The 23,377-nt window shown below is 39.3% G+C and overlaps 2 protein-coding genes across 4 annotated transcripts in view; one reads left to right on the top strand and one right to left on the bottom strand.

Moving 5' to 3' along the window:
- Positions 1 to 3,730: 3,730 nt before the first annotated feature.
- Positions 3,731 to 4,845, top strand: LOC104609259 (LL-diaminopimelate aminotransferase). Its single transcript, XM_010275516.3, has 3 exons — positions 3,731 to 4,105; positions 4,279 to 4,406; positions 4,511 to 4,845. The coding sequence occupies exons 1-3, from the start codon at positions 3,935 to 3,937 to the stop codon at positions 4,638 to 4,640; spliced, it is 429 nt and encodes a 142-aa protein (XP_010273818.1). The 5' UTR covers positions 3,731 to 3,934; the 3' UTR covers positions 4,641 to 4,845.
- Positions 4,846 to 5,737: 892 nt separating this feature from the next.
- Positions 5,738 to 23,377, bottom strand: part of FAB1B (phosphatidylinositol-4-phosphate 5-kinase family protein) — a 33,125-nt gene continuing 15,485 nt past the window's right edge. For all 3 annotated transcript variants that reach the window (XM_088889626.1, XM_010275520.3, XM_010275518.3), the window contains 9 exons: positions 21,205 to 21,358; positions 20,677 to 21,021; positions 19,362 to 20,285; positions 18,936 to 19,267; positions 17,159 to 17,282; positions 16,893 to 17,063; positions 14,939 to 16,489; positions 7,334 to 7,600; positions 5,738 to 6,419 (listed from right to left, as the gene is read on the bottom strand). In XM_088889626.1, the coding sequence (XP_088745752.1) occupies positions 6,093 to 6,419; positions 7,334 to 7,600; positions 14,939 to 16,489; positions 16,893 to 17,063; positions 17,159 to 17,282; positions 18,936 to 19,267; positions 19,362 to 20,285; positions 20,677 to 21,021; positions 21,205 to 21,358 (4,195 nt within the window). In that variant the 3' untranslated portion in view covers positions 5,738 to 6,092. The remainder of the gene's footprint in view (positions 6,420 to 7,333; positions 7,601 to 14,938; positions 16,490 to 16,892; positions 17,064 to 17,158; positions 17,283 to 18,935; positions 19,268 to 19,361; positions 20,286 to 20,676; positions 21,022 to 21,204; positions 21,359 to 23,377) is intronic.

Below are 23,377 nucleotides of genomic sequence, written 5' to 3' on the forward strand. Positions count from 1 at the left end.
ATTGTATCATAGATACCAAAATCAAAGTTTAACAACTCGTTGGGCATGTTGAACATAAAATTTTCTTTTTTTCCCCCTTCAATTTCAATTTTGATTGTAAAAATGAGTCAAGTAATGTTGATAGTTTCTATCTGAAAACTTTGCTTTTCAAAACTTAGGTGGTTATTATTACCAGAAAAAAAATAGGTGATTATTTTTAAGTTAACAATATTGTTCTCCAAAACAACAGATATATGAATATTTGCTAGTAAATTGAGCTGGTTAAGTCCTTGTTTATCGTTTAAGAGGTTCTAGGCTCAATACTTATTACTTGAATAGTAAATTGACTTAATTTATGTTGAATTTTCAGATTAGAGCATATTTAACTATTTAATTTTAAGTTATCATTGAACTAATTCTCAAGCTTTGGAAGTTGGAACTTTCTTTTTTCTTTTTGCTCCCTATTTTTTCAGTATTTTCCAACACTTCCAGCACCGGAAATGCCAAACAGCTTCCAAGTTAAGAACTCAAGTGGAAAAGTTTTTTTGGTGACAATTCAAACTTTTTTTAGGTTCCATGGGCCTACATTATGGGGGCATCTCATCCTCCAAACTAGCCAGAGGCTACCAACCAGAGAGACCTTACCAACCAAGAGAGTTGACAATTCAAACTTAAGAGTTGTTTCAGAACTTTCCTAATATCAAAGCTCAGATTTATGTACAGTACCTTGGGTAGAAAGAAACTAGAGTCAAATTTGTGACAAATTAAAAAAAAAAAAAAAAAAAAAAGCAATTAGGGGGATACATGTCTTCATATTACCAAAAAAAATTGTGACAAATAAAATGCAAAAATTAGTGTTGCAATATACTAAATTAGGATTAGGCTCTTGGGAAATCTGAGTATAACCTAAACTCCAAGGTTTTAAAAATTGACTTGGAATTGAAATCATTCTGGCCACAGGTTTTTGGGTGACAGTTGGATGACTCATTCCAACAAAAAAAAAAAAAAACAGTTCAACCACCTGGGGCAGGGGGTTGTTGCTGACTGATTCAATGATTTTTTGTCAGGGCGCAAGGACTGAGTTTGGGATTAAACAAAATCGGTTGTCTGAATAGTTCTCGGGCCAAATGATCTGACCGTCTGAATTAATGGCAGTTCGAAAACATCGCTAAACTCAATGCTAGATGCAGGCCTGTTTGGGAGAAATGCAGCCCAAAATTAGGGCCGGGCCAAGCATATTAAAGGCCCTTGTGGGAGAGCTGAACTGGACTTCAAAGCCAAAAGCCGCTGCAGTTCAAAGCTTGGATCTCCTGCAACTGCAAGCAAAATCTCGGCATACATGGCATCCAGCCGCACTGAGAATTTTTCCCGTACATTTATATTAAACTGGAAATATTCTTAATGTGTATGTAGATGCCTGTGCTTTCAAATATGCCTAAAATTTATATTATATCTATCATTAAAGTTGATTTAAATGTTGTATTTTAACTAAATTGTCATAGGTTCAATTTTTAATTATTTTGTTCATAAAATATAATATTAAAGTAATTTTATTAATAATATATGATATTTTGATCATTTTAGTCTAATTTATTTATACTATTTGATATCCGATTATAATTTGAATTTGATTCTAATCCACTGCATATCGGGTGGATCAAATTCGGATATAAATGAATCAAATTTAAATATACTATTATCCAATTCGATTTAATCCTTTTGCAGCAACCCTACTGCAAATCTGACAGGGAAATCACAAACAGAGCTCTATTTTTGGGTCCCAATTCTGTAAGATATTCTTTATTTTGGAAAGGCATGTGCTAATTGCTAATCAATCATTACAGAGGCCAGATCGGGTGGTGGAGTTGTTTTTCTTGTTATCCCTTTCAAAAACAAATCAAAATAATTTTGTTTGGAAACAGAATATTTCTTAAAAGAAAAACACAAGAACCATGTTCTTCATTGTCTATGTGTTTCTTTTGGTTTTTAAAACTGAAACAAAAAATGTGTTTTTGAATCTGGTTTTAAAAACATGTTTTCATGTGATTATTCAATTCATGTTCCATAAATCATAAAATTTTTATACTAGAAAAAACATGTATTGCTTTTTTCTAAACAAAATCAATTTATTTTTTCCTTTCAAAAAAAAAAAACAGAATATGCTTTTATTTTTGTGCTAATGTGATGATTCAAAAAATAAATGAAAACAGAATCATTCATGTTGTAGAAGAGTTCACATCTGCGCCCCACAATATCCCACAGCACTTCTCTGCTGTGTATTGGATATATCTCCCGATAATATGCCAGAAATGATGATGTCATCTTTGGAAGAGTTCCCAATACATAAAGAGTATGTGCTGTGAAACGTTGTGGGGTGCAGATCTGAACTCGTTGTAGAATGCCCCCTCAAGTGCTATGTAAAGTTCAAAACTATTGACCTAAAGCCCGGCCCATTCCATTAGACCAGTCAACTTTGATTTGTTGCCTTGCTTTATAACCTCTAGACCGATGTCAGAAGAGACAAATATTAGTCAGTTCAAGGTCTATTCAAAATTGAAGCATGATGAGTTAACAAGTGTGGTTGAGTTTTGACAGAGGCAACAGTGAATTAGACTGGTTGCTAAAATCTAAGCATGTATGAATGATGTTGGATTTGATAGCAGTAGCGCACACCCAATGCTTAAAACTGAAACAGGACAGATAGCACTTGGCACCCCAATCTTCAAAATAAGTTGTAAAACTTTGTACTGTTAACCTCATGAGCCAGAGCCACGATCAGCTATGAACCTCACCAGTTTGAACCGTTCATAGTTGTGAATCTCCTTCTTGCTGGATGGAATGGGCAGATTAATTCATCTTTTCTATTATAAACTTTTATCTTAGTTGGAGGAACTGTTTAGTCTAAAAGCTTAAGTTGTTAAATGAGATACTTAAATAGGTTTTTATTCTCTAACATGTTCCTTCACGTAAAAGTCTATTAGGTTTGAAGCGTGAATAAACATAAATTCACTTATACTCGTACTGAAATTTAATTAATTATAAGGATTTTATTGATTCTCCCATGATCCCACCTCATAAGTTTTTATGATTTGAGGAACAATGACTTATGATGGGAATTTATCAAAACACAAGGAAATAAGTGGGAATTTTGGTAAATAAAACCATAAAATGAATAAAAATTTATAAAGCGAGATAAAACATTTTAATTATAATAATGATTCTGTCTAAATTGAGTGCAGAGCCATAAGAAATCAATGGAAAAGTACGGACAGCTCCAATGTAGATTTCTGAATTCCACTACAAATCTATAAACATTTAAAATGTCAAATATTCACACTCTATATATCAATACCCACCCATAAATTAACATCAATTCCGTATGCTAACACCTACCCTAACAGTAGTTGGGCCTAAAAATTCTGACCCGGCTGAACCGTCATTCTCCCTATGATCAATCTCTCACTCTTTTGGGAGTTTGGACTTTATACGCTAGCACCATTAATGCCATACACTGAACAAATAAAATAATAAATAATGAGCAAGTGGAAGAATTACATGTGTACATGACTACATAGGCAATAAAATAATAGCGATAGGTGAACAATAATGTAAGCACATGGAATCTCCACCAATCATGATAGAGAGCCAAGTCGTGGAATCGACGTATCAGAGGGGCCCACAAGTATCAATTCTCCATCAACAGTACTAAGATAAGCCTATTATATACCAACTTACATCTACATACTAAGATAAGAATATATAAACAATTAGCCTCTTTTAAATATTTTTCTTCGTTTACTTTGCTGGTACAAGGCAAACCCACCACAGCCAAAACCATTATTCAGCTTCAGCCACCTAAAACACTAAACAGAAGCCACCATCGCCAGCTTCATCTCTTCTTCTTATCCATGTGCCCTTGAAACTTGAAGCTTGAAAGCCGGCTGCTTCAAATTCAATGGCCACAGGTTGTTGTTGTTGTTCTTCTTCTCCCCATATGATGTTTCAATCAGGTTTAATCAAAAAGCCTGTCACCAGAATCTTTATGCTTCGAGACAGACAGATCCAATTACCATCTGCCAAGAAATCACCAGCTGGGTTTCAGATCAGATCATCCATGGAAAACAAGGTGCTAATCCTGCTCTACTCCAATTGTACTGTTTTTCTTTTTCAATCCGTTTTCTGTATGTTTCCAGCTTTTGTGTTTACTTGTTTTCTTTAGTTAGAAAGCAAGGCGGGTCGGCCTTGCCACCTCATCCTCATGTGTGTTCTTCAAGTCAACAACACTTTGGCTTCTAACAGGTTTTTGAAGATCAGTCAAGGGGAATAGTCTGTTATAGGGATGGCAACGGCGAAATTATATGCGAGGGACTTGACGAGGGCCCGCGTTTTCAACCTGCAGAGGCCCCAAAACCAGCTCCCAGCCTAAGGTAAAAAATTTTCTGCCCAAATTAAAGATGCAGCAGTTTAGCGCTATCAACATATTGATATATCTGCTTTCTAATTGATTTTTTTTTTTTTTTTCAACTCTCAGTGCGTTCAGACAGATTGAAATCATCAATCTTCTTCAGAGAAACGGCTTTCAAATTATTGAAGCGGATGGACAAAAAGCTGTCACTGCACAAGAAGAAGTGGACTGGAACGGCTCTAACAGATTTTGTTAAAGCTCCAAGCCTCCAACAAAATAAGTTGCTTGCTAGTGCTTACTGCTTAGAGAGAGCTTTCTAATTAATATGATGATGATGATGTTTATGCATGTAAGACACTATCCCAATGTGAAGAAGAAAGCATTGAAGTACCTGAACCTCAAATGTACTGTACACTTAGGATCTAGGAATGGGAGACAACTATCTTTAGGCCTATAGAGGTGGTTTTTTTTTTTTAATAAAAAAAAAAAAACTTTTAATCATTAGTAAACAAATTGCTCATCTTTTCATATATGAGTTACGGGTTATGACTTGTTGCAAACAGCACTTGTCAAGGAAACAGACTAGCTGCGCTCCTTAAAAGTTTACAGAAGAAAAGATTTATTGCTTGATTTTGAAAACTAGCGACACATTGGAATACCCATTTATCATATAGGGGTTGTAAACATTTATTTAGATGATGATGATGATATGCATGGCACCTATTACCTATGTTATATGTAGTCATGTACATCTTCTGGTCTCGAGTAATCATGAATATTTACTGGAACTGGGCCCCTTGCAGACGATCAGAAATGCAATAGAAAGATATATGGTTCAGAGTCCAGAAATGCAGATCACTGTTTCTGATTACCAAATTCAAATGTCTTCCCTGCATATCTCCTATTCTATTACAAGTCGGGATTCGAATCCCACTACCACCAAATTTGGAGAGGGGGGTTATAAGTGTGGTGCCGAGCTACTCAAAACAGCCCCTATGGGAGATCAGGCGTATCACCAAGAAATCTTTAGTACAAACGTCCTTGTTGTTCCCACTACACAAAACAATGAAGGGCATATCTGGTGGTTGCACTTTCACACTTCTCATTTGAGAATCACACAAAAGGCTAAAAGCTAAAAGCAGGCCTAAGAATGCCTAGCAACAATGGCGGAGATTTCGCCGTTTTGCAAATGCAATGTAGGAAAACAAATCTATATCATTATCCAATTGAGTGAAGTTAGGCTTTGCTGGAAACCTCGATCCAAAACACCCTAAATAATCAGAACAGAGAAGCTCCTTGGAAATGGGAAGAATGATACATGTAATACCAATACCAAACCCATGCACAGAAATCTGACGGTATAACGTGATATATATTATAAGTAAAATAAGAATATGAACAAAGATGTTCTTGTACACCTAACTCACCGAGAGGTCATCTAATATTTATACCTCGTCGAGAATTTCTTGGCATTAGCCAGCCAACCTTGTTCTGCTCTTTCTATCAAATTTTTTTATACATTTTCTAAGAATAGCAATGAGGCTGCCATCCAAAAAATTTACAATGGAAAAACATGAAAAAAAAAAGGCAAGTAGAAAAGAAAAGAAAAGGGGGGAAAGAAAAACAGAAAAAATAAACAAAACAAAAAGAGAGATCATTGATTTCCAACTTACATCCAGACATATACAGGTAAACTTGTTTTGTACTATCACTCAAAGGAGGTCCCACCTTGTGTGTTCTCTTCACAGAGATCCGATTGAGACCTGCTGGGGATGATGGTTGGAGGGGACCACTGATCTGGTACCATAAGAAAATATGCAGACATAGCTTTCCTGAACCGTTTCTTGTATTGTTTAGGCGAGATTACAGTAGGAGATGAATTCTTTGGCCCACCAAGGATGCCTGAAGCCTTCACCCACGTCTCAAGGTGCTTGTCCCATGTGTACTGCCTCATGAAATCAATTATCCCAAGAACCAGCTCGTGCTTCTCTTCGTCCACCCCAACCAATAAAGAGTAATCCATTACATCAATGGACTGCCATGAAATGAATGTGAATTACAGATCAAAAAGACATACTGCAAAGCAGTCCTCAAAAACATGTAACTTGGAAAAAACAAAATTTTGCAGCCAGTTAAGGATACTAGGTGTCAGCCAATTCCAGCAAACTGCAGAATACACAATAATAAAAATAGAAAGAGTTTTCCCTTTTCCCAAAGTGATTATGAGAATGTCAATTTGATTAATGATCATTCAAGATACCAAAGACAAAAGGAAACCTAGAGTCTTCACAGGATATATCAAGGGAAGGAATCTAATGCACCCTTTCCGGTAACTTCTGGAAAAGGGAGATGAAGCCAGTGTTTTACCTAAACCACCTAGCTTCTCTCCAATGCTAAGGTCAACCTAGTCAAAAGATCATTGCCAACAGTTTTGCAGACCATCCAAACAAATATGACAAAGATGGGGCAATAATCTAATCAGCCTTAGCTTTTTTCTTCAATAGACTGATCCCCACTACTTGTGTCTGCTCTCAGTTTACCTAAAGCTGTCACTCTGGGCTGTTCAGGAATATGCAAACAAAATTAGATGAAACCATGCTGCTTTAAACCTAGATATATTGCAGCAAGTAGCCCAACTTTTGGTCTGTTTTATTTTAATTTTTTTCTTGGGTCACTTTAATTGAAGCAAAGTTTTGTTGAACTAAAAGTCTAAAACCCAAAGGAGTTGAATCACTATTGGAGCATGGTATGGTTTGCAATCTGCCTAGGCTAAAGGTGAAATTTTTAAAGACCCTCTTAGTTTTGGCATCAGGTACCTCAGAACTCAAGAAACCTATGATTACACAGTTAGAGTGCAACGCCAAAACCACCAAGAGCAAGAACCTAATTTGTAAATGGTTTATGTAATACTTGAACCCATTAATATCAATGATTGGTTCTTAAGGTTACCGCGAGAAAAGAAGTATCATTCCAAACAGCTCTCTCCAGCAACCGCTTCGCCTTGTTTCCCACAAAAATAGGAGAAGTTGGCATCGCTTCGATCAGATTCTGATCCAACAGAACTTTATTAGTTCCACTTGAATCTGGATTATACCGTGACCGCGAAGATCCCTTAAGGTCATAAAGTCTTGTAACATTCCGTCCAAAAAGAAGATTCTCCATAACTAGAACATCCATCTTTGATTCCTTCCCTCCTTTAAGGTGCTTCGACGTAACCTGCCACAGAACACCAATACAGAAGATCAAATTCAAGAACAGAAATGGAGATACAAGAAAAATGTGTAAAGAAAAACTTACTACAAGGTAACTATCTTTCTCAGGATTCAAGCATTGACAACCAAGAACTAGAACCCTAGGGTTCTGTAGAATTTCTGATTCACGAGTATGGAACTAAAGAACTAGTTTCCAGAATCTGAATAGTCTTTTCAAAACTGGTCCCTACACCCTTAACAACAACTACCATGATTTAGCTTACATGTCAGCTACCAGATTAAGACCCCTTGGGATCCTATGGATCTGGGCATTTATCTGAGAAAGAAGTTCTCTAATTTCATCCAGGAAATGTGGTAATCTCCAATGGCCACTGTCCACATTCTGTCTACGAGATATCATTTCTCAAATCTCCTTTAATTGTTATCAATTCAATTTAGCAAATCTCAGGCAAACTTGGAGGGCTATGTAGCCAAACCTGGATAGGGACCCTATGGATAAGCAACCTACCCAACTCCACTGTCCAATCAGCATACACCCCACCATGTATTGGACTTTCCGTGATTAATATTGATTGTTCAAGGTTACAAAAAAAAGTTTCAAAGCTTCCCACATAAAAGAACTTGTTCTAAAATTGTGTGTGGCTATGACTTTCAAGCTTAAACTTCTTCTATGAGTAGGGAGTGAAAAGATAGAGTTCCTTTGCACCTCAAACAATGTTGCCATGTGTAAGACACGATGGTTGTTCAAGTTCTTTCTAAACAACTCAACAAGCAAACATGCATATAAATGGGCTGGATTAAGGTTGGTGAGTTGGTCTGGTCCCAAATCAATAAGAATACACACCAGACCCCATTGTCTCTCTCTTCCACAACACATGCATGCATGTTTGTGTATGACCAGTTCAGGTCTGTTAGGTTGATCTGGAATGTTGACAGCTCCACATACATATAGGAGAAGGTTTCCTAATCAGGTCAAGTAAGGATATTCCCCACACAACCATACCTATTTCTTCCACATGAAGAAATGCTCAGTGGATCAGGTGCTGAATCTTAGGGCCATTTTGGCTAACTTTGAGATGCTCACAGGTTTCAAAGTTAACCTAGCTAAGAGCTTGCTGATTGGGGTGGGGAAGTAAGGAGGGAGGAGCTGGATCAGTTTGCAGTGGTGTTCGAATGACAAGTTGGGGAGTTGCCTTTCCTTTATTTGGGCCTTCCAGTAGGGTAAGCTTCTAAAGTAGAAATATGGAGGCCAGTAATTGAAAGAATGGAGAAGAGGTTGGAGAGCTGGAAAGCAAAATATCTTTCTCTAGGGGGCAGAATTACACTAGTTAGGAGTGTTCTTTCTAGTTTACAGATTTATTATCTGTCCTTATTGAAGATTCCAGCAAAGATGGCGGAAAAATTTGAGAATCTTCAGAGGAATTTCTTGTGGGAAGGGGCTGGGGGAGCTAAGAAGTTTCATCTGGAGAAGTGGGACAAGGTATATAGGCCAAAAGGGAATGGTGGTTTGGGTATTAGGAGGGTCAAAATTTTCAACAAGGCCCTTTTGGATAAGTGGCTTTGGAGGTTTGGGCTAGAAAGGGAGATGGAGTCTCTTTGGAGGAGGGTTGTAGTTGGGAGGTACGGGTTGGTGAGGTTTGGGTGGGAGTCAAGGGAGGTCTCCAACTCTTATGGGTATCTGGAAAGGGATAATGCTGTTCAATCAAGAGTTTAAAGAATCAATTAGGACCGTTAGGTTGGGTGATGGGTCAAGGATAAGATTTTGGGAGGATGAGTGGTGTGAAGTAGAGAAGCTGTGTGATATGTGACCGAAGCTTTACAAGTTGACTGAGCATCACATTAAAGTTGATCAAAGCTTTGAACTGAGGGAGATCAGATTGTATGGTTCCCCAGATTCAGAAGAACCCTGACCCCTGCTGGATCAGGAGATAGAAGAATGTATTCAGTTGCTGGAAAAGTTACAGAAGGTTAAGGTTTCATCCTCTTCAAGGGATGGGCTGTGGTGGAAAGAAAGAGTGCAGGAATGGGGTGTTCACTGTGAAAACCTTATATTTCGTGTTGGTGAAGGATCAGCTGGTCTCAGATCATGTGGGGGTGGGAGGGGGGGTGTCTGGGGGAATCTTGTTCTACCTAGAGTGGAAGCATTTGCTTGGTTGGTTGCTTTGGACGAGCTCAGATCTGCTACCCACGAGATGTTCCCACATCTCTGACAACTGTTCATTGGGAATATCCCCCTTGTCAAGACTGCTGGAACAGACCAACAGAAGGCAGTTAATCAGTTTTACAAGAGGAGGCCACATCAGCACAACTAACCATCCACTTGTAACAACTGCCATCCACTTGTAACAACTGTAACAATCAAGATTGTAAAACTATAAGTAGTAGAGCAGAAAAGGAATAAGGGATGGACTCTTTCAGCATTAAACTCTCTCTCTCTCTCTCTCCCCCCAATAATTCAGGAGGTTGGCCCCTCGAAGAGCCCTGAGTTAGGCAGGTTCCTAACAATTTGGTATCAGAGCCAGCATGACCAACACAAGAAACACGTCAGTAGACACCCGAATGGATCAGATGGAGGTAGAGATCCATCGAATGTCTTTAGATCTCAAAGAAATGAAGGAAGGCTTCACTGCTCTCCTCCTTCAACTGGAGCAGGGGGCAACGAACACTGATAGAGGAAGCCAAGAAGAGCGCAGCAATGAAAACAGCCGCAGAACAGGGGCGGCAACAAGAATAGCCAAAATCGACTTCACCATCTTCTCAGGCGGCGACCCAACTCCCTGGATTCTCAGAGCCGAAAGGTATTTCGATTACCATGAAACACCGGGACAAGATAGGGTAGCTCTGGCTTCGGCGCATCTTGAAGGGGAAGCTATCCTCTGGTTTCAATGGTACAGAAGGGGGCACCCTCGTCAAACCTGGGCAGACTTCACAGACGCCATGACTGTTCGTTTTGGATCATCTGGGTTCGAAGATCTTGATGAAATTTTGGCAAAGCTGCAGCAGGTGGGATCAGTAAAAGAATACCAGATGGAGTTCGAAAGGCTAGCCGTGAGAGTCCAAGGGTGGACGGAGAAGGCATTGGTGGGAAGCTTCGGCGGCGGCCTAAAAGAAGAACTGCGACTGGAAGTGAAAGCGATGCAGCCCACTTCGGTCATCAATGCGGCAGCACTAGCAAGATTGTATGAGGACAAGTTCAGTCGAGCAAGAAAGGTGCAGCGACCATGGGGTCCAGAAGCAAGAAGGGAGAAAGAAAGGACGACAGCACCAGACAAGGAGGAAGGAGTACTGGGCCCAGGCCCACTGGTTCCTTTCAAACGGCTAACCTGGGCAGAGATGCAAGCCCGCAGAGACAAAGGTCTCTGTTACAACTGCGAAGAGAAATTTGAGCCGAGCCATCGCTGCAAGAAACAACAAGCGTTTCTCCTCCAAACAGATGCCGAAGAGGAAGACGACATCACCGGTTGCAGAGAATCTAACCCAGGGTGGGAAATACAATCCAATGGCACGCCTGAAATATCCTTACAAGCCCTTACGGGACTTGCGTCCCCTCAAACAATGAGAGTTGCAGGGCTGATTCTAGGATGCCAAGTGTCAATCCTCATAGACAGTGGCAGCTCCCTTAACTTCATAACTCAAGTCTTGGTGGATAAAATGGGATTTACGGTTCAACCAACAACGGCCTTTACGGTCCATGTGGCCAACGGTAACAGCCTATCTTGCAATAGCATTTGCAAGGGCCTACCACTAAAGATTCGGGTCATCAGTTTGCGGTGGAACTATATCCTCTCCATCTCAGTGGAGCAGACGTGGTGCTAGGCATTCAATGGTTAAGACAGCTAGGACCCGTGATCTGTGACTAGGCCCGTCTCACCATGGACTTCACATCAGGAAACTCTACAGTCCATCTACAAGGGCAAACATGCAAGGCCCAAGGCCCATCAGTCTTGCAACACTAACAAAGCAAAGAGGAGATCCAGATCAGCCCATATTCATGCACATGGACTCAAATTTTCCTACTTAGATCTGCAATCAAATTTTCCTACATTAGACCTTGAGGGCAATGTCGCTCTAAAGGAAGGGGGGATTGTCAAGACTGCTGGAACAGAAGGCAGTTAATCAGTTTTACAAGAGGAACAGAAGGCAGTTAATCAGTTTTACAAGAGGAGGCCACATCAGCACAACTAACCATCCACTTGTAACAACTGTAACAATCAAGATTGTAAAACTATAAGTAGTAGAGCAGAAAAGGAATAAGGGATGGACTCTTTCAGCATTAATCTCTCTCTCTCTCTCTCTCTCTCTCTTTCCAAGAATTCAGGAGGTTGGCCCCTCGAAGAGCCCTGAGTTAGGCAGGTTCCTAACACCCCTTGTCATTCATGGGAAGATGTTCCCAATACATGGTGGTGGTGCTCTGTGGGTATGGATGTGGGTACAACTTGTGGGTAGCAGATCCCGAGTCGCTTTGGACAGTATTTTAACAGTCGACTACTTAAAAAAGTAGAGTATTCTGATTAGGAAATTTCTGTGTGTTGTACTGCTCAGATGAAGAGACTGTATTCCACCTATTCTTTTCTTGTAAGAAATTCTATTTCTCTCTTTCGGGCAAATAGTATTTCAGCCAAGGTCAACAGAAGAAATTTTCTCTTCTTGGCCAAGATTTGGAGGAAGCAGGAAAGCAGGGATAGTTTGGAGCCGCATTCCCTTTTCTATGTGCTGGGTCCTGTGGAACGAAAGAAACAGAAGGCTTTTTGAAGACAAAGCTAAAAATACTGAAACACTGGTGGTTCTGGTGGGGAAACTTGTAGCAGACTGGGTTTGGGTGCTTCCAGATTTTGACCAAGTCAGTAGATCAGATTTGGGGGAGAACTTCTGGAATGTGCTTGAAATTCAGTCTTTATAATCTGTTTCAGTTTATGCTTTTTAATGGGAGCAAGAAAGCAAAGATCATGGGGAGCTGCGTCCCTTTTGCAGTCTGCTGGGTCTTATGGAATGAGAGAAATAGAAGATTATTCGAGAACAGACAGAAGAATGTTGGAGGTGTTTTAGCCTTGATTGCGAATTTGGTGTCAGATTGGATTCTGGTGCATACAGATTTCCTTCAGACTAGCAGAACAAAGTTGGGGGAGAATTTTTGGAATTTTCTTGAGTTACAGACTTGTAATTGGGTGCTATCTTAACACCCCCCCCCCCCCCCCAGGTTGACAGGTTGTATGATTCTTTTCTATTTTAATGAAATCTTTTATTCTGATTCTTCAAAAAAAAAAGCTAGGTGCCATCTTGTCACCTATTGGATTGTATCTATCTTTTTTTTTTAAAGAAAAGGTAACCATAATATTCAAAAGGGGGGAGGGGGGATGTACATGAGAGGATGTAATGTACAAACAAAATAGTCAACCACACAGAACTAAAATATCTTCCCCCCACTTAAGGGGGCAAAGTGTTTGCACTATACAAAAAATTTCTATCCACCCCAGATTTAGCCAAAAGATCCACAGCTGAGTAGCTCCCTTGGAATCCATCTAAAACCGCAATGCAGAGAAGATACTACTTCAGAAATCTCATTGAGAAGGTGACCCAGCGTCCAAGGGCCCTTATCTGAGTGGGAGGCCCAATTAATAACATTCCTAGAGTCCCCCTCAATGAGAACAGAGTTAAGCTGAAGAGATCTAACAATTCTCAGAACCATCACCAATGCTCTGATTTCAGCTTCAGAAGCATCTACAACTGGACCACTGTAAGCCCAAATCACAGAGCCCTCTCTGTTTAGAATAACTCCCCCCAATGCCAGCCGCCAGAGGCTGGCCGGAAGTTGATCTACAACTGCCATCAAACATCAGTAAATAATCTAGATCTGGCCTGGGAGTGATGAGGTGTTCAGGCTGATTGTCACTATATGAAGAATGATTAATCTCTATTAAATTCCTTTCATGATCAGCATACGTGAAACCTTTGAACTGGTCAGAGGAGAGAAGCCAGGAGAAGATGCAAGAAAATATTCTTTCTCTAATGGCTTCTATCCTAGCAAACTTGTTGTAAAAAATTCTCCTGTATATATCTTTTTCTGTTTAATGAATTTTCTCTTTACTCCAAAAAATAAAAAATCATGTGGCTGATCCAGACCATCCATCAGACAGGAGACAGACTTCATCGGCCACGGACCAGTCATTTAGGAAAGATACCTGGGTCATTTAGGGAAGCTCACAAAATAACCTGACTAGAAAATCACCCCTCCCCACCCCAAATATGAGTCTGGTATAATTTTATGACTAGTCATAAAATTCAACTTCTTAAGTAAAATTAAAGTTTCAACCAAATTTTGTCTAAGGCCACAGAACGGTTATTTTGAATTTTTCCCATCTTAAAAAATTGATACTTGTAAAAATTGTGGCAACTTAAAAAATAGTTGAAATTGTCCCATACATCAAATTCTTTAAAAACGTAAAACAAAGTTAACGGTCTGCAGTGAAATGCACGGATAGGATGGTTATGATCATGCAATCAACCAGTTGCGACTTAAACATGCCTGGCGTACCAGTTCAAGACATGCTCAGACATGATACTAGACAAGACAACAGATAATGCATGGACACTTTTAGATATACTCTATAGCATTAAAAACTTTTAAAAGATGTAAGATGGTATGCTTTAACAAATTATACCATAAAAAATTATACATATTATTTAGCAAGATGTAAGTCTTGAGAAATAACATTTCTCTTTAAGAAATAGATATAAAAACATGATATAAGCATATTACATGGGATACCTATACTATATCCATGTCCTGGATTTTAGAAATGGAGAGATATCCCTGTTTCCCATGTCCATGTCCATATCTGGGCATCATAGGACTTCAGTAGCATATTCAACCAAGCATTACTTTTCACCTTGGAAATTGTGCCTTAAGGATATAGACATTTGAGGAATTACATAGGTGAACTGGAGAGGAACTGCTCAATTTCAAGCAGTTCGGCTCAGCCATAATAAACTCAAACAAATATTGAAATCCAGCAACCAGTACTAACAATCTTCACAAACATCAACAATTAGCAAATTTTCAATTCCAAACAGTGCATTAAGTCAGGGAAGCATGTGAGGGGGAGGGGGGGGGGGGGGGGGGAACTGTCCAAGACAACTTAATCAATACCAAGAATCCAAATCTTGGAATTAAGCTAGTTGATTACTTTGTCCTAAAATATAGAAGTTTGGTCATTAATCAACAAGTACCTTAGCATAGAGTCTTAGCTGGGAAAGTTTCACTTAGAATCCAAGTCAATTTGGATGAGGTCATGGTTAAGAGTCAGCAACATACCTTATTAAGTTTGGTTTAAAGATATCATACCTGATAAATCCCCAAGATCTTTGCTAGACATGTCGGGCTGCCAGAGGCAATTGATTCAGATAGATACTTGAAATACTCTGGAGCAAACTTGATGAAAGATTCCAGCTCTGTCTTTGTAACTTGTTTGATGATAAACCGATCATCTAAGGTTTTTGCAAAAAAGACATTGCTCTTGCCACCTTGTGCTCCCCACTTCTTGCAGCGACTAAGAGACCTTATGAAATCTAGCTCAGATGGACAACATGTCCTTCTCAAGGCCTCAAACCGCTTTGCATAATAACAAGTGACAGTATACTTTGCCTTTCCAAGTGGGCCATCATCTGAGAAAGAAACTCTAACATGCAATGCCTTTGTATACAACAGAGGATCCAACACCAGGGAGCTCCTAGACACAGATGTGGATAAGATGCTGTCATCTGTGGACCCAAGATTTCTAAATGATTCAGAGACTGTCTCATCAAAAGAATGAAGCAAGTGAAGATTCACAGAATCAATAGATGGTAATGAAACCGAAGGTTCTATCCCATCTTTTGGTCTTTCCCGTTCATCAGATACCTGGGCATGATAATCAGGAGAAACCAATGCATATGCAATAATACTCGTAGGTTCATCATCATAAACTGGCACAACAGTGTCATTGACACCTACAGGCAAAAGCAATCTAGCCCCACCTTGACGCTCCAACTCCCGAAATGATGTGACATAGATAGGATTATACTCACTAACCATATCAAACTTTGGAGAACTTCCTGAGGAACTTTTGTTGAATGACCTATAGAAGTTTAGGAAAGGCATTCCCACCCAGCTTATAGAGTCTTCCATGTTGTCAGCCCCCTTGCTCACTAATGCAGGCGCAAGAGATTGAACCACCTCAGCTCCACTTTGGCCACTATGATCTTCCAAAACTGGTTTTGCTGATACAGCTTCTATGATTGATGAATCCATCAGAGCTGCATCAGAAAATGCATAACCATTCTCACTAGGTGTTGTGCTTCCTGGGTGATTTTCGCCTGTCCACGCTGCATCAAGGGTGTCTGACAAATTTGCTATAATTGGGAATTGGCCTTCTGAGAGCACTCTACGAACAGTTGCCCCAGTCTTCAAGGGGTCAGATTGGTCACAATGATTTATGATGGTAGAAAGATCATCCGTGCCCTCTTTTCCATAATCAGAATCCTGCTTTGTATCTCTTCCTTGATTAACTGAGTCAGGCTGGTTGGGATGCTCACCAAATGCTCCTTTCTGAACAGGATCCTCATCGGACTTTGCATCCAAAACAAAGGAGTCATGACTAGTAGTAGCTTTACCCGGCTTGGAAGGACAGTTCATCTCAACAATCTTCTCACTAGAACCGAGTGTTTTCTCCTTCTGCTTTGCTACTGATCCACATGGTCCTTCCTGAGGGCTGTCAGCACTGGCTGCGTATATCAGGCGGTGGTCCCACACATAAGACTGGAAAAGTAACTGCCTTCGCAATCGATTAATTTCAAGAATATCAATTATGGGTTGGCCCTTTTTTCCCTCACTATTTAGTATTTTCTGCAAAGATTCCTAAAACAAAGTTGAAAAATCAATCAGAATCTGAATGCAAAAAAAGAATATGCACCCTATGTGGTGTAAAGCCTATGGATTCATCAATCTGGAAAACCCAAACATTTAGCAACCACTTGGAAGACGACCCAAATTCATTCAAACCAGACCATCTTAAAATTAACCAGTGAGAGAAAATATTTTTATCCATGCAAGATTAGTTGCCTGTTTTCTTATTTTTATGAATAGATTAAGTCATCCAGACCCAATTTTATGGTGCATTCGAGGTAGTCTAGGTCTGGCTGATACATAAGTGGACCAAGATGAAAATAGAGGGTCAAGAACACAAAGATATTTGCCTGCTGTATTATCCAAAAGTGATTTCAACTTGGAAGATTAGGAGAAGAATGATAACAAGCATCACCTCAAACTCTGCCTTCTCCTTCTGCAGCATCCCTTCTAGTTCTGCAATTCGTCTTTTTAATTCTGGTGCTTTCATGCTGCTGTTAAGTGATCCTGCACCTAATCTCTTTTCTGCAATCTGATGGAGACTGTTGAATACTTCAGTGAAAAAAAGTTCTGCCCTGTCAACCACCTGTTCAAGAAAAATCAAAAAAAAAAAAAAAATCAGCCACCATAAATAGTTACAATTTGAATCATGTGTTTGGAATCAAGTTCATATCACTAGACCTCATTTGCTTCTTTCTGTATCCACTCCTGGTTTTCATAGTTAAAATCAAGCTTTGGAGGTGGAAGGTAAACAGAATGAACGTCGATTGAAGCATATCTAAAGCATGCAACCATCCTCCCAAACCTGTTCATGAAAGAATACAGCAATGAAAATGAGATAATGTCCAGACAAGATAATAAGTAGTAAAATGGTTGAGAATGGCCAAAGCACAAGGAGAATTTTACTGGTGGAAGGAGAGTCAAGGATAGTAATGAGGTGGCTGAAGAATAACAAGGAATTTGGAAGTACATATGTCATGACCAAACAGGCAGCAATTGCTGACAGTGTTGCAAACTTCCAATGAATCCATAGATTAGCAAATAGGCTCGCTGATATCAATGGGACTGTATCAGGCTCAATTGTAATCTGAGTAAGTTTAAAGCAGAGTAAATGGGATAGGGGTTTAGACAGCCTATACACAAGGGATCCTTGGCATATTATGTACACTGCATTTTTTCATATCAAACTTATAAAACTTTTCACAGTTACTGATCAAAAAAGAATCAGATATTACAAGTGGAATGCATGGAAAAGTAAATCTACTGTACTACAGACTACTAATTATGATTTATAAATGGAATACAAAGGCATCTATATAAGTTTGAAAATAACCACCTAAGGGATCTCTGAAACCCGGGAGAATCCAGATAGCAGCGTACTTTTTAGCTGTAGTTTCAGTAATTTTGGTGGTAAACCAGTATTTTATATTTTTTGGGAGGCTGGAATCATTCTATAACCACCCCTTTACCCAATTTTTCTTTCCGTACTGCTTTTTCAACTCTATCCAACCAATCTAAAACAGTCTTATGTTGGGATTCTTGTGAACTTGTCTAATGGATTAACAAGAAATCAACTCAATAAATTAGTGCCATCAGACCCAGATCTGACCCAGTGAACCACAAGTTTACTTGATTCTGGTTTTTTGACAGTTTTTACAAGCTGAACAATCTAACTGCTGGTTAAACTGTGAACTAGTGAGCTTTCCAGTTTCCATACAGTCCAATCCTAACAACATTTCAATAAATCATTTACCCCAATTATTTGGGGTTGACTACATGAATTCTCCATCATCAATGCACTCTAACCATGTCTTCTGTGAACATGTAACTGATATCAGACCCACCCAAATAGCAAATTAGCAACTAATTGAGGTGGCTGTGATGGGTATGATATTAGACCAGAAGAGCCTCATCTTCTTGCTTTTGACACTTAGCTTAGGTATTCCCAACAAAGGAGATAGACAAATCATAAATGAAGTTCTAAAAAATTAAGAAAAAAGGGGAGACAGAACTGATAGGTGAGCAAAGATTATCTATCTGAAATAGAGCTTACAGGTTGATCAAGTAAATAAAAAGGGATATTTAAAAGGTTTAGAAAAGGGGCCAGGAGGTGACTGTTGGACTATAATCAACTAGAACTCTATGAAGAAATGAATAGCTATTGTAAATTTAAATAGATCCTAATAGAGTGAGCACCAGTAGATTTCTTTAGGAGTCAACACCAATGAGATCTATTTGGGTCTATCAAATAGCAGGTCTATTCTTGCTCATGTGTCATACAAACTGACTACTGATGTTCCTTCATTATGTACCAGTGCTTGTACTACTCATACTATATATTTACAGTACCACAAAATTGTTCAAGTAAAAGCATAACATACCCATAGAACCGGAGACAGTCTCTGTGTAAGGAATGATTACAGTACCACAAAATTGTTCAAGTAAAAGCATAACATACCCATAGAACCGGAGACAGTCTCTGTGTAAGGAATGACCACAGCTAGCTACTCTGCTAGCAGCAGCGTGGTTTGAAAAGCTGAGTTCTAAAAACTTCCCAAAAGATAAGCCCCACGCAGCATCAGACATCACCACTCTCCGAGTTGCTGGAGGAAACCCATTGGTTCGAGGACATTTCAGGCATCTATGCCACATCCAAATTTTGCCCTCTCGCTCACCTGGCAAGAGGAAATCTGGAAGCTTCTTAACAGAAATTGTGAGGCTGCCCTGTCGATGTGTATAACAATGAACATGTGCTTCTGATGGCATCTCACATGAACGGCACCGGTAACTCTGACAAAAAATGTCAATTCAGTCCCAAATAGAGTTGGCAGATTGCCATTTACAGAAAATATGTGGATACTAGAAACGGTGAAGAAATAATAACCTGGTCAAATAAATGATCACGTAAAAAACGCCCCAAAGGCTTGTCAAAGCTACCATAGTATTTAATCCGGAAGAGATGTGCTCGTTCACAGACAGTCCCCTTCCACACACACCGGGTTGATAAGGAAACCAAAATGCTCTGATGGTCAGAAGGGGATGGAGGAAATTCTTCCTTAGAAGACCCCTGCTCCTCACAATAGTTATTTCTATGATGCTGCAAGGATGTCAATTCTGAAGCACCAGGTTCATTTGTGGCAATTGCATCACAATCAACTTGAGAATCATTAATTACAGCCCTTTCATCCCCTGAGGGCTCTAGAACCCCAAAACCATTACCAACCAGATGGCCAACCATGCCATCTTCACAACTATCAGTTGCAGAATGCTTGGACTCAAGAGAATCTCTAAAACCCACTTTATTGTTCTCTTCTACAGAATGATTTGGAAAGATCTCATTATGGTAGGTATCAGACCCAAACTGAATTGAAGGAGTTAAGGAATGGAAATGAGCTGAAGAGTCAAATCTTGAAGTTTGACCCTCATACAGAGAATTAAGATCCTTAGGTGAACCAAGTGACAAGGCCATCTCCATTTTGCTAATGGAGGCACTGTGTATTGATGAGGTCGTATTTGACCTCAGGACTGTGCCAGATCTTTGTGGTTCAATACTGGATTTAGATCCCTGAGACTTGCCAGTAGCAGGAACATTGAAACCAGGTACCATGGAAATAGACCTGTCAATACTGGATGGTTTGTCTGGAAGTGCAACAGTTATCGGGGACTTCAATGGGAGTTCTGGCAGAGAGGCACCTTCATCAGCAAGGAATGATGTCTCTAAAGCCAGATGATATGCTGCAAAAACTCCATATTGAACCACATGCTTCACCTTTTTCAACTCATCACCATTTGCACCCTTGAGCAAAATCTGAAACAAATAAAAGCAAATAAAGACCACTTCAAATTCAAATAATAAACTTATAGATACACCAAGGAGAAAGACTGAACCCTAAACGCACTGAAACAGTACATGATGAATAATGGAACATATAACATGCACCAGCCATTTATAGGTACTGAGAACACTCTCTCAAGGTTTTGACTCATCAATCCACATAATCTTTTCTAGATTATGCAATAAAATTCCTAAACTATATTTTATAGTTGAATTGATTGTTCGAGCACAAAGTTTCCCAGGTGGATAAAACTTGGTACCACGTACTATACATAAAGTTTAGCATGGTTTATATTACCAAGACCATGGATTACAATATTTCAAAATATAATAAATTCAGATTGAATTGTTCCAAAGGACTTACAGTACAACCCAATGGCTTTGGGCAGCCTTCAAAGAACATCAATGTCTTCATCAATTTCTTCCCACCCTGCCCAGCACTACCATGTTCTTCAAGAAACTTCTCCACGTGGAATGTTTCACAGTGCCCCAACTTTGGTGATGATAAATGATCGATTGAAGGTACAATCTGTGCACCTGTGCAGCGAGCCATGCGTTCTAAGAGGGGCCTCTTAATATTGAGAACAAGGGATATGTCTTTTGCAAGGAGGTAATCTTGGGCAAAACGGGAAACTGCCTTCTCAACCAAAAGGACATTGGGGTGGTGAGCAGCAATCTTTGCAACCGCCATCTTCAAATGGTCCATTTCCTAAATACAGATGTAAAACCCATAAGAATAAATAATCCAAATCCAGGAAACACCACACTTGCTTGGTTAATGTATCAACCAGTCAATAATCAAAAGTTGGGAAAAAAAAACTGTTTCAGACTTGTATCTCTCTTTTTTATCCAACTTTACAAATCCAGAGAAAAAGAGGTTAATGATTTAAACCTGCTGCAACAAAGTATCAAAACTTGACAGGAGGTTAGAAACCCGCTGATACTCAAGTGCTCCTCCAAGGATAAGGAACCGGGGTTTCTCTATCTTTGATGTCATTCGCCGATGGGCCACATTTTTCTTACAAACAACTCCTTTGACCACCACACTAGTACAAATGAGGTAAAAAGTTTCATTAGTTAAATAAGAACCAGATAAATAAGGTATAGATGCTATACCTTTATGCTTCCATTTGAATTGCAAATATAGATCAAAAGATTTATGTTGTTACAGATATGCCTATTAGACCGGGGATACAATGCAAATACCATAACTCAAAACATGGACATGAGTATCAAGTTCTGTAATTCAGAACATGGATTTCACATGTAAAATAGTTCTCTGATAATCTGGATGCCTTTGTTAGTCTTAAAGGTAAACGAGTTGAATGACAATAAACATTTAATAATCCTTAATAAAAGAATATAGTAGATTGTTATTCTACCCTTTTATGACAAAAAGGGTGGAAGGGTTACAGTGACAGGTTACAAAAATATATGCATGCATATTGATGGGGATTTTAAACAGTCCCATTACACATATTTGGGTGGCTAAGGCATGGATATAAGTGTCACAATCTCATAATTTTGTTAGTTCTTTGTCTTATTTAATTTATGGAAAGCAAGGATATTTTGTCGTTTTAATTATCAATAGTTTGGGTTTGGTCATTGGGAATCAGTTGTCGAGCCATTATTTAGTTAGTTTCAAGTTTCATAGTCAGTAGATAGGGAGTCAGCTGTTCGATCCTTCTTGTTTTGTGTGGCCTACAAAAAAAGGAAAAATGATGTGGAGATGTATTAGAGCAGCAGCCTTGTGGACAATTTGGGAAGAAAGGAATGCAAGGGTGTTCAAAGAAAAGGAAAGAAGCTTACAAACAGTTGAGGATTGTATATTGACTAGAGCCATTCATTGGCTAAGAACTTTGGACTTCTTTCATACGTTTTCCTTTGATGACATTTGGAGTAACTGGAAGGCGGTGGCCACTAGTCATATGAGGAGGGACAAGGCAGCTGCAGTGTGGAAGCCTCCGCCTGAAGGTTGGGCAAAGCTGAATTTTGATGGTAGCAGCCAAGGAAACCCAGGCCCTTCGGGGATAGGACGGGTGCTGAGATATAGAGAGAACATCCTAGCTTTGTTTTCAGGCCCTGTGGGAATAGGAGACTCAAATAGAGCAGAGATCTTAGCGGCTGTACAAGGCATCCAGATTGCTGAACAGTTAGGAGTTCAACACTTGATAGTTGAAGGAGACTCTAAAATTGTTGTGGGATGGCTGACAAAGCCAGCTTCAGCTATGTGACGATATAGAGATTTATTGAGGAAAGTCAATTGGCTCACAAGAAATATGACAGTTGCCTCTCTTTGGGTAGAAAGATCAGCAAATTCCTTAGCAGATGGACTAGCTAAGCAAGGGGTTTCAAGGGATCATTTGTTTTGGGCTGCTATGTAATTTTATTTCTGTTTATTTCTGCTTATCCAGTTCTTAATTGATGTAATACTTTGTTAGAAGAGGTAACAGCTCGTGCCTCTTCATGGGTTTCCTGTATTGCCTTATATTCTGATTTAATAAATATTTTCATTCATCAAAAAAAAAAAAAAAAAGATAGGGAGTTCTGGGTGTTTTCACTTAATTCAGGGATCCAATGACATTTTCATAATAATGGTGAACAGTATTTTACCCTAGATTTATTTTATCAACAAAAGGAGATTTTATTAAGGAAACTATAAGGATACACCAAGGGGGAAACTCTACCTGAGAAAGCAAAAATTACAATTTTACCCAAAACAATTGATGCCTAAAAGCCCCTTGTTTTAGATAGAGCATCTGCCATCCCATTAGCAGTTCTCCTCACCCATTTAAAATTGACAGTTAGCTCCCTTGTTATACTTTCAATCTCCCAAATGGTGTGTTTATAGATCCAAGGGATTTGGGTGTTACTTCTTGTCCAATAAATGACCACCTGAGAGTCACCTTCCAGGCTTCCACCTCCAACTGTTTGAATCCAAGCTGCTTTGCAAGCTTTACACCTTGGAATAAGGCCATCAGCTCTGTGGTCACTGAGTCACCATGCTCAACAGGTCCTGAAAATAAAGCTAGTACCTTGCCCTCTGAATCACAGAAGACCCCTCC

Source organism: Nelumbo nucifera, chromosome 6 (assembly GCF_055504915.1).
Source record: "Nelumbo nucifera cultivar China Antique chromosome 6, China Antique-T2T, whole genome shotgun sequence".
Classification (NCBI taxonomy): domain Eukaryota; kingdom Viridiplantae; phylum Streptophyta; class Magnoliopsida; order Proteales; family Nelumbonaceae; genus Nelumbo; species Nelumbo nucifera.

What these genes read in the sequence shown, in the direction of transcription:
- LOC104609259 (XM_010275516.3), top strand. Translation starts at nt 3,935, where the DNA reads ATGGCCACAGGTTGTTGTTGTTGTTCTTCTTCTCCCCATATGATGTTT. An exon ending in GATCATCCATGGAAAACAAG is followed by an intron (nt 4,106 to 4,278) that starts GTGCTAATCCTG and finishes GGCTTCTAACAG; the next exon opens with GTTTTTGAAGATCAGTCAAG. An exon ending in AAACCAGCTCCCAGCCTAAG is followed by an intron (nt 4,407 to 4,510) that starts GTAAAAAATTTT and finishes TTCAACTCTCAG; the next exon opens with TGCGTTCAGACAGATTGAAA.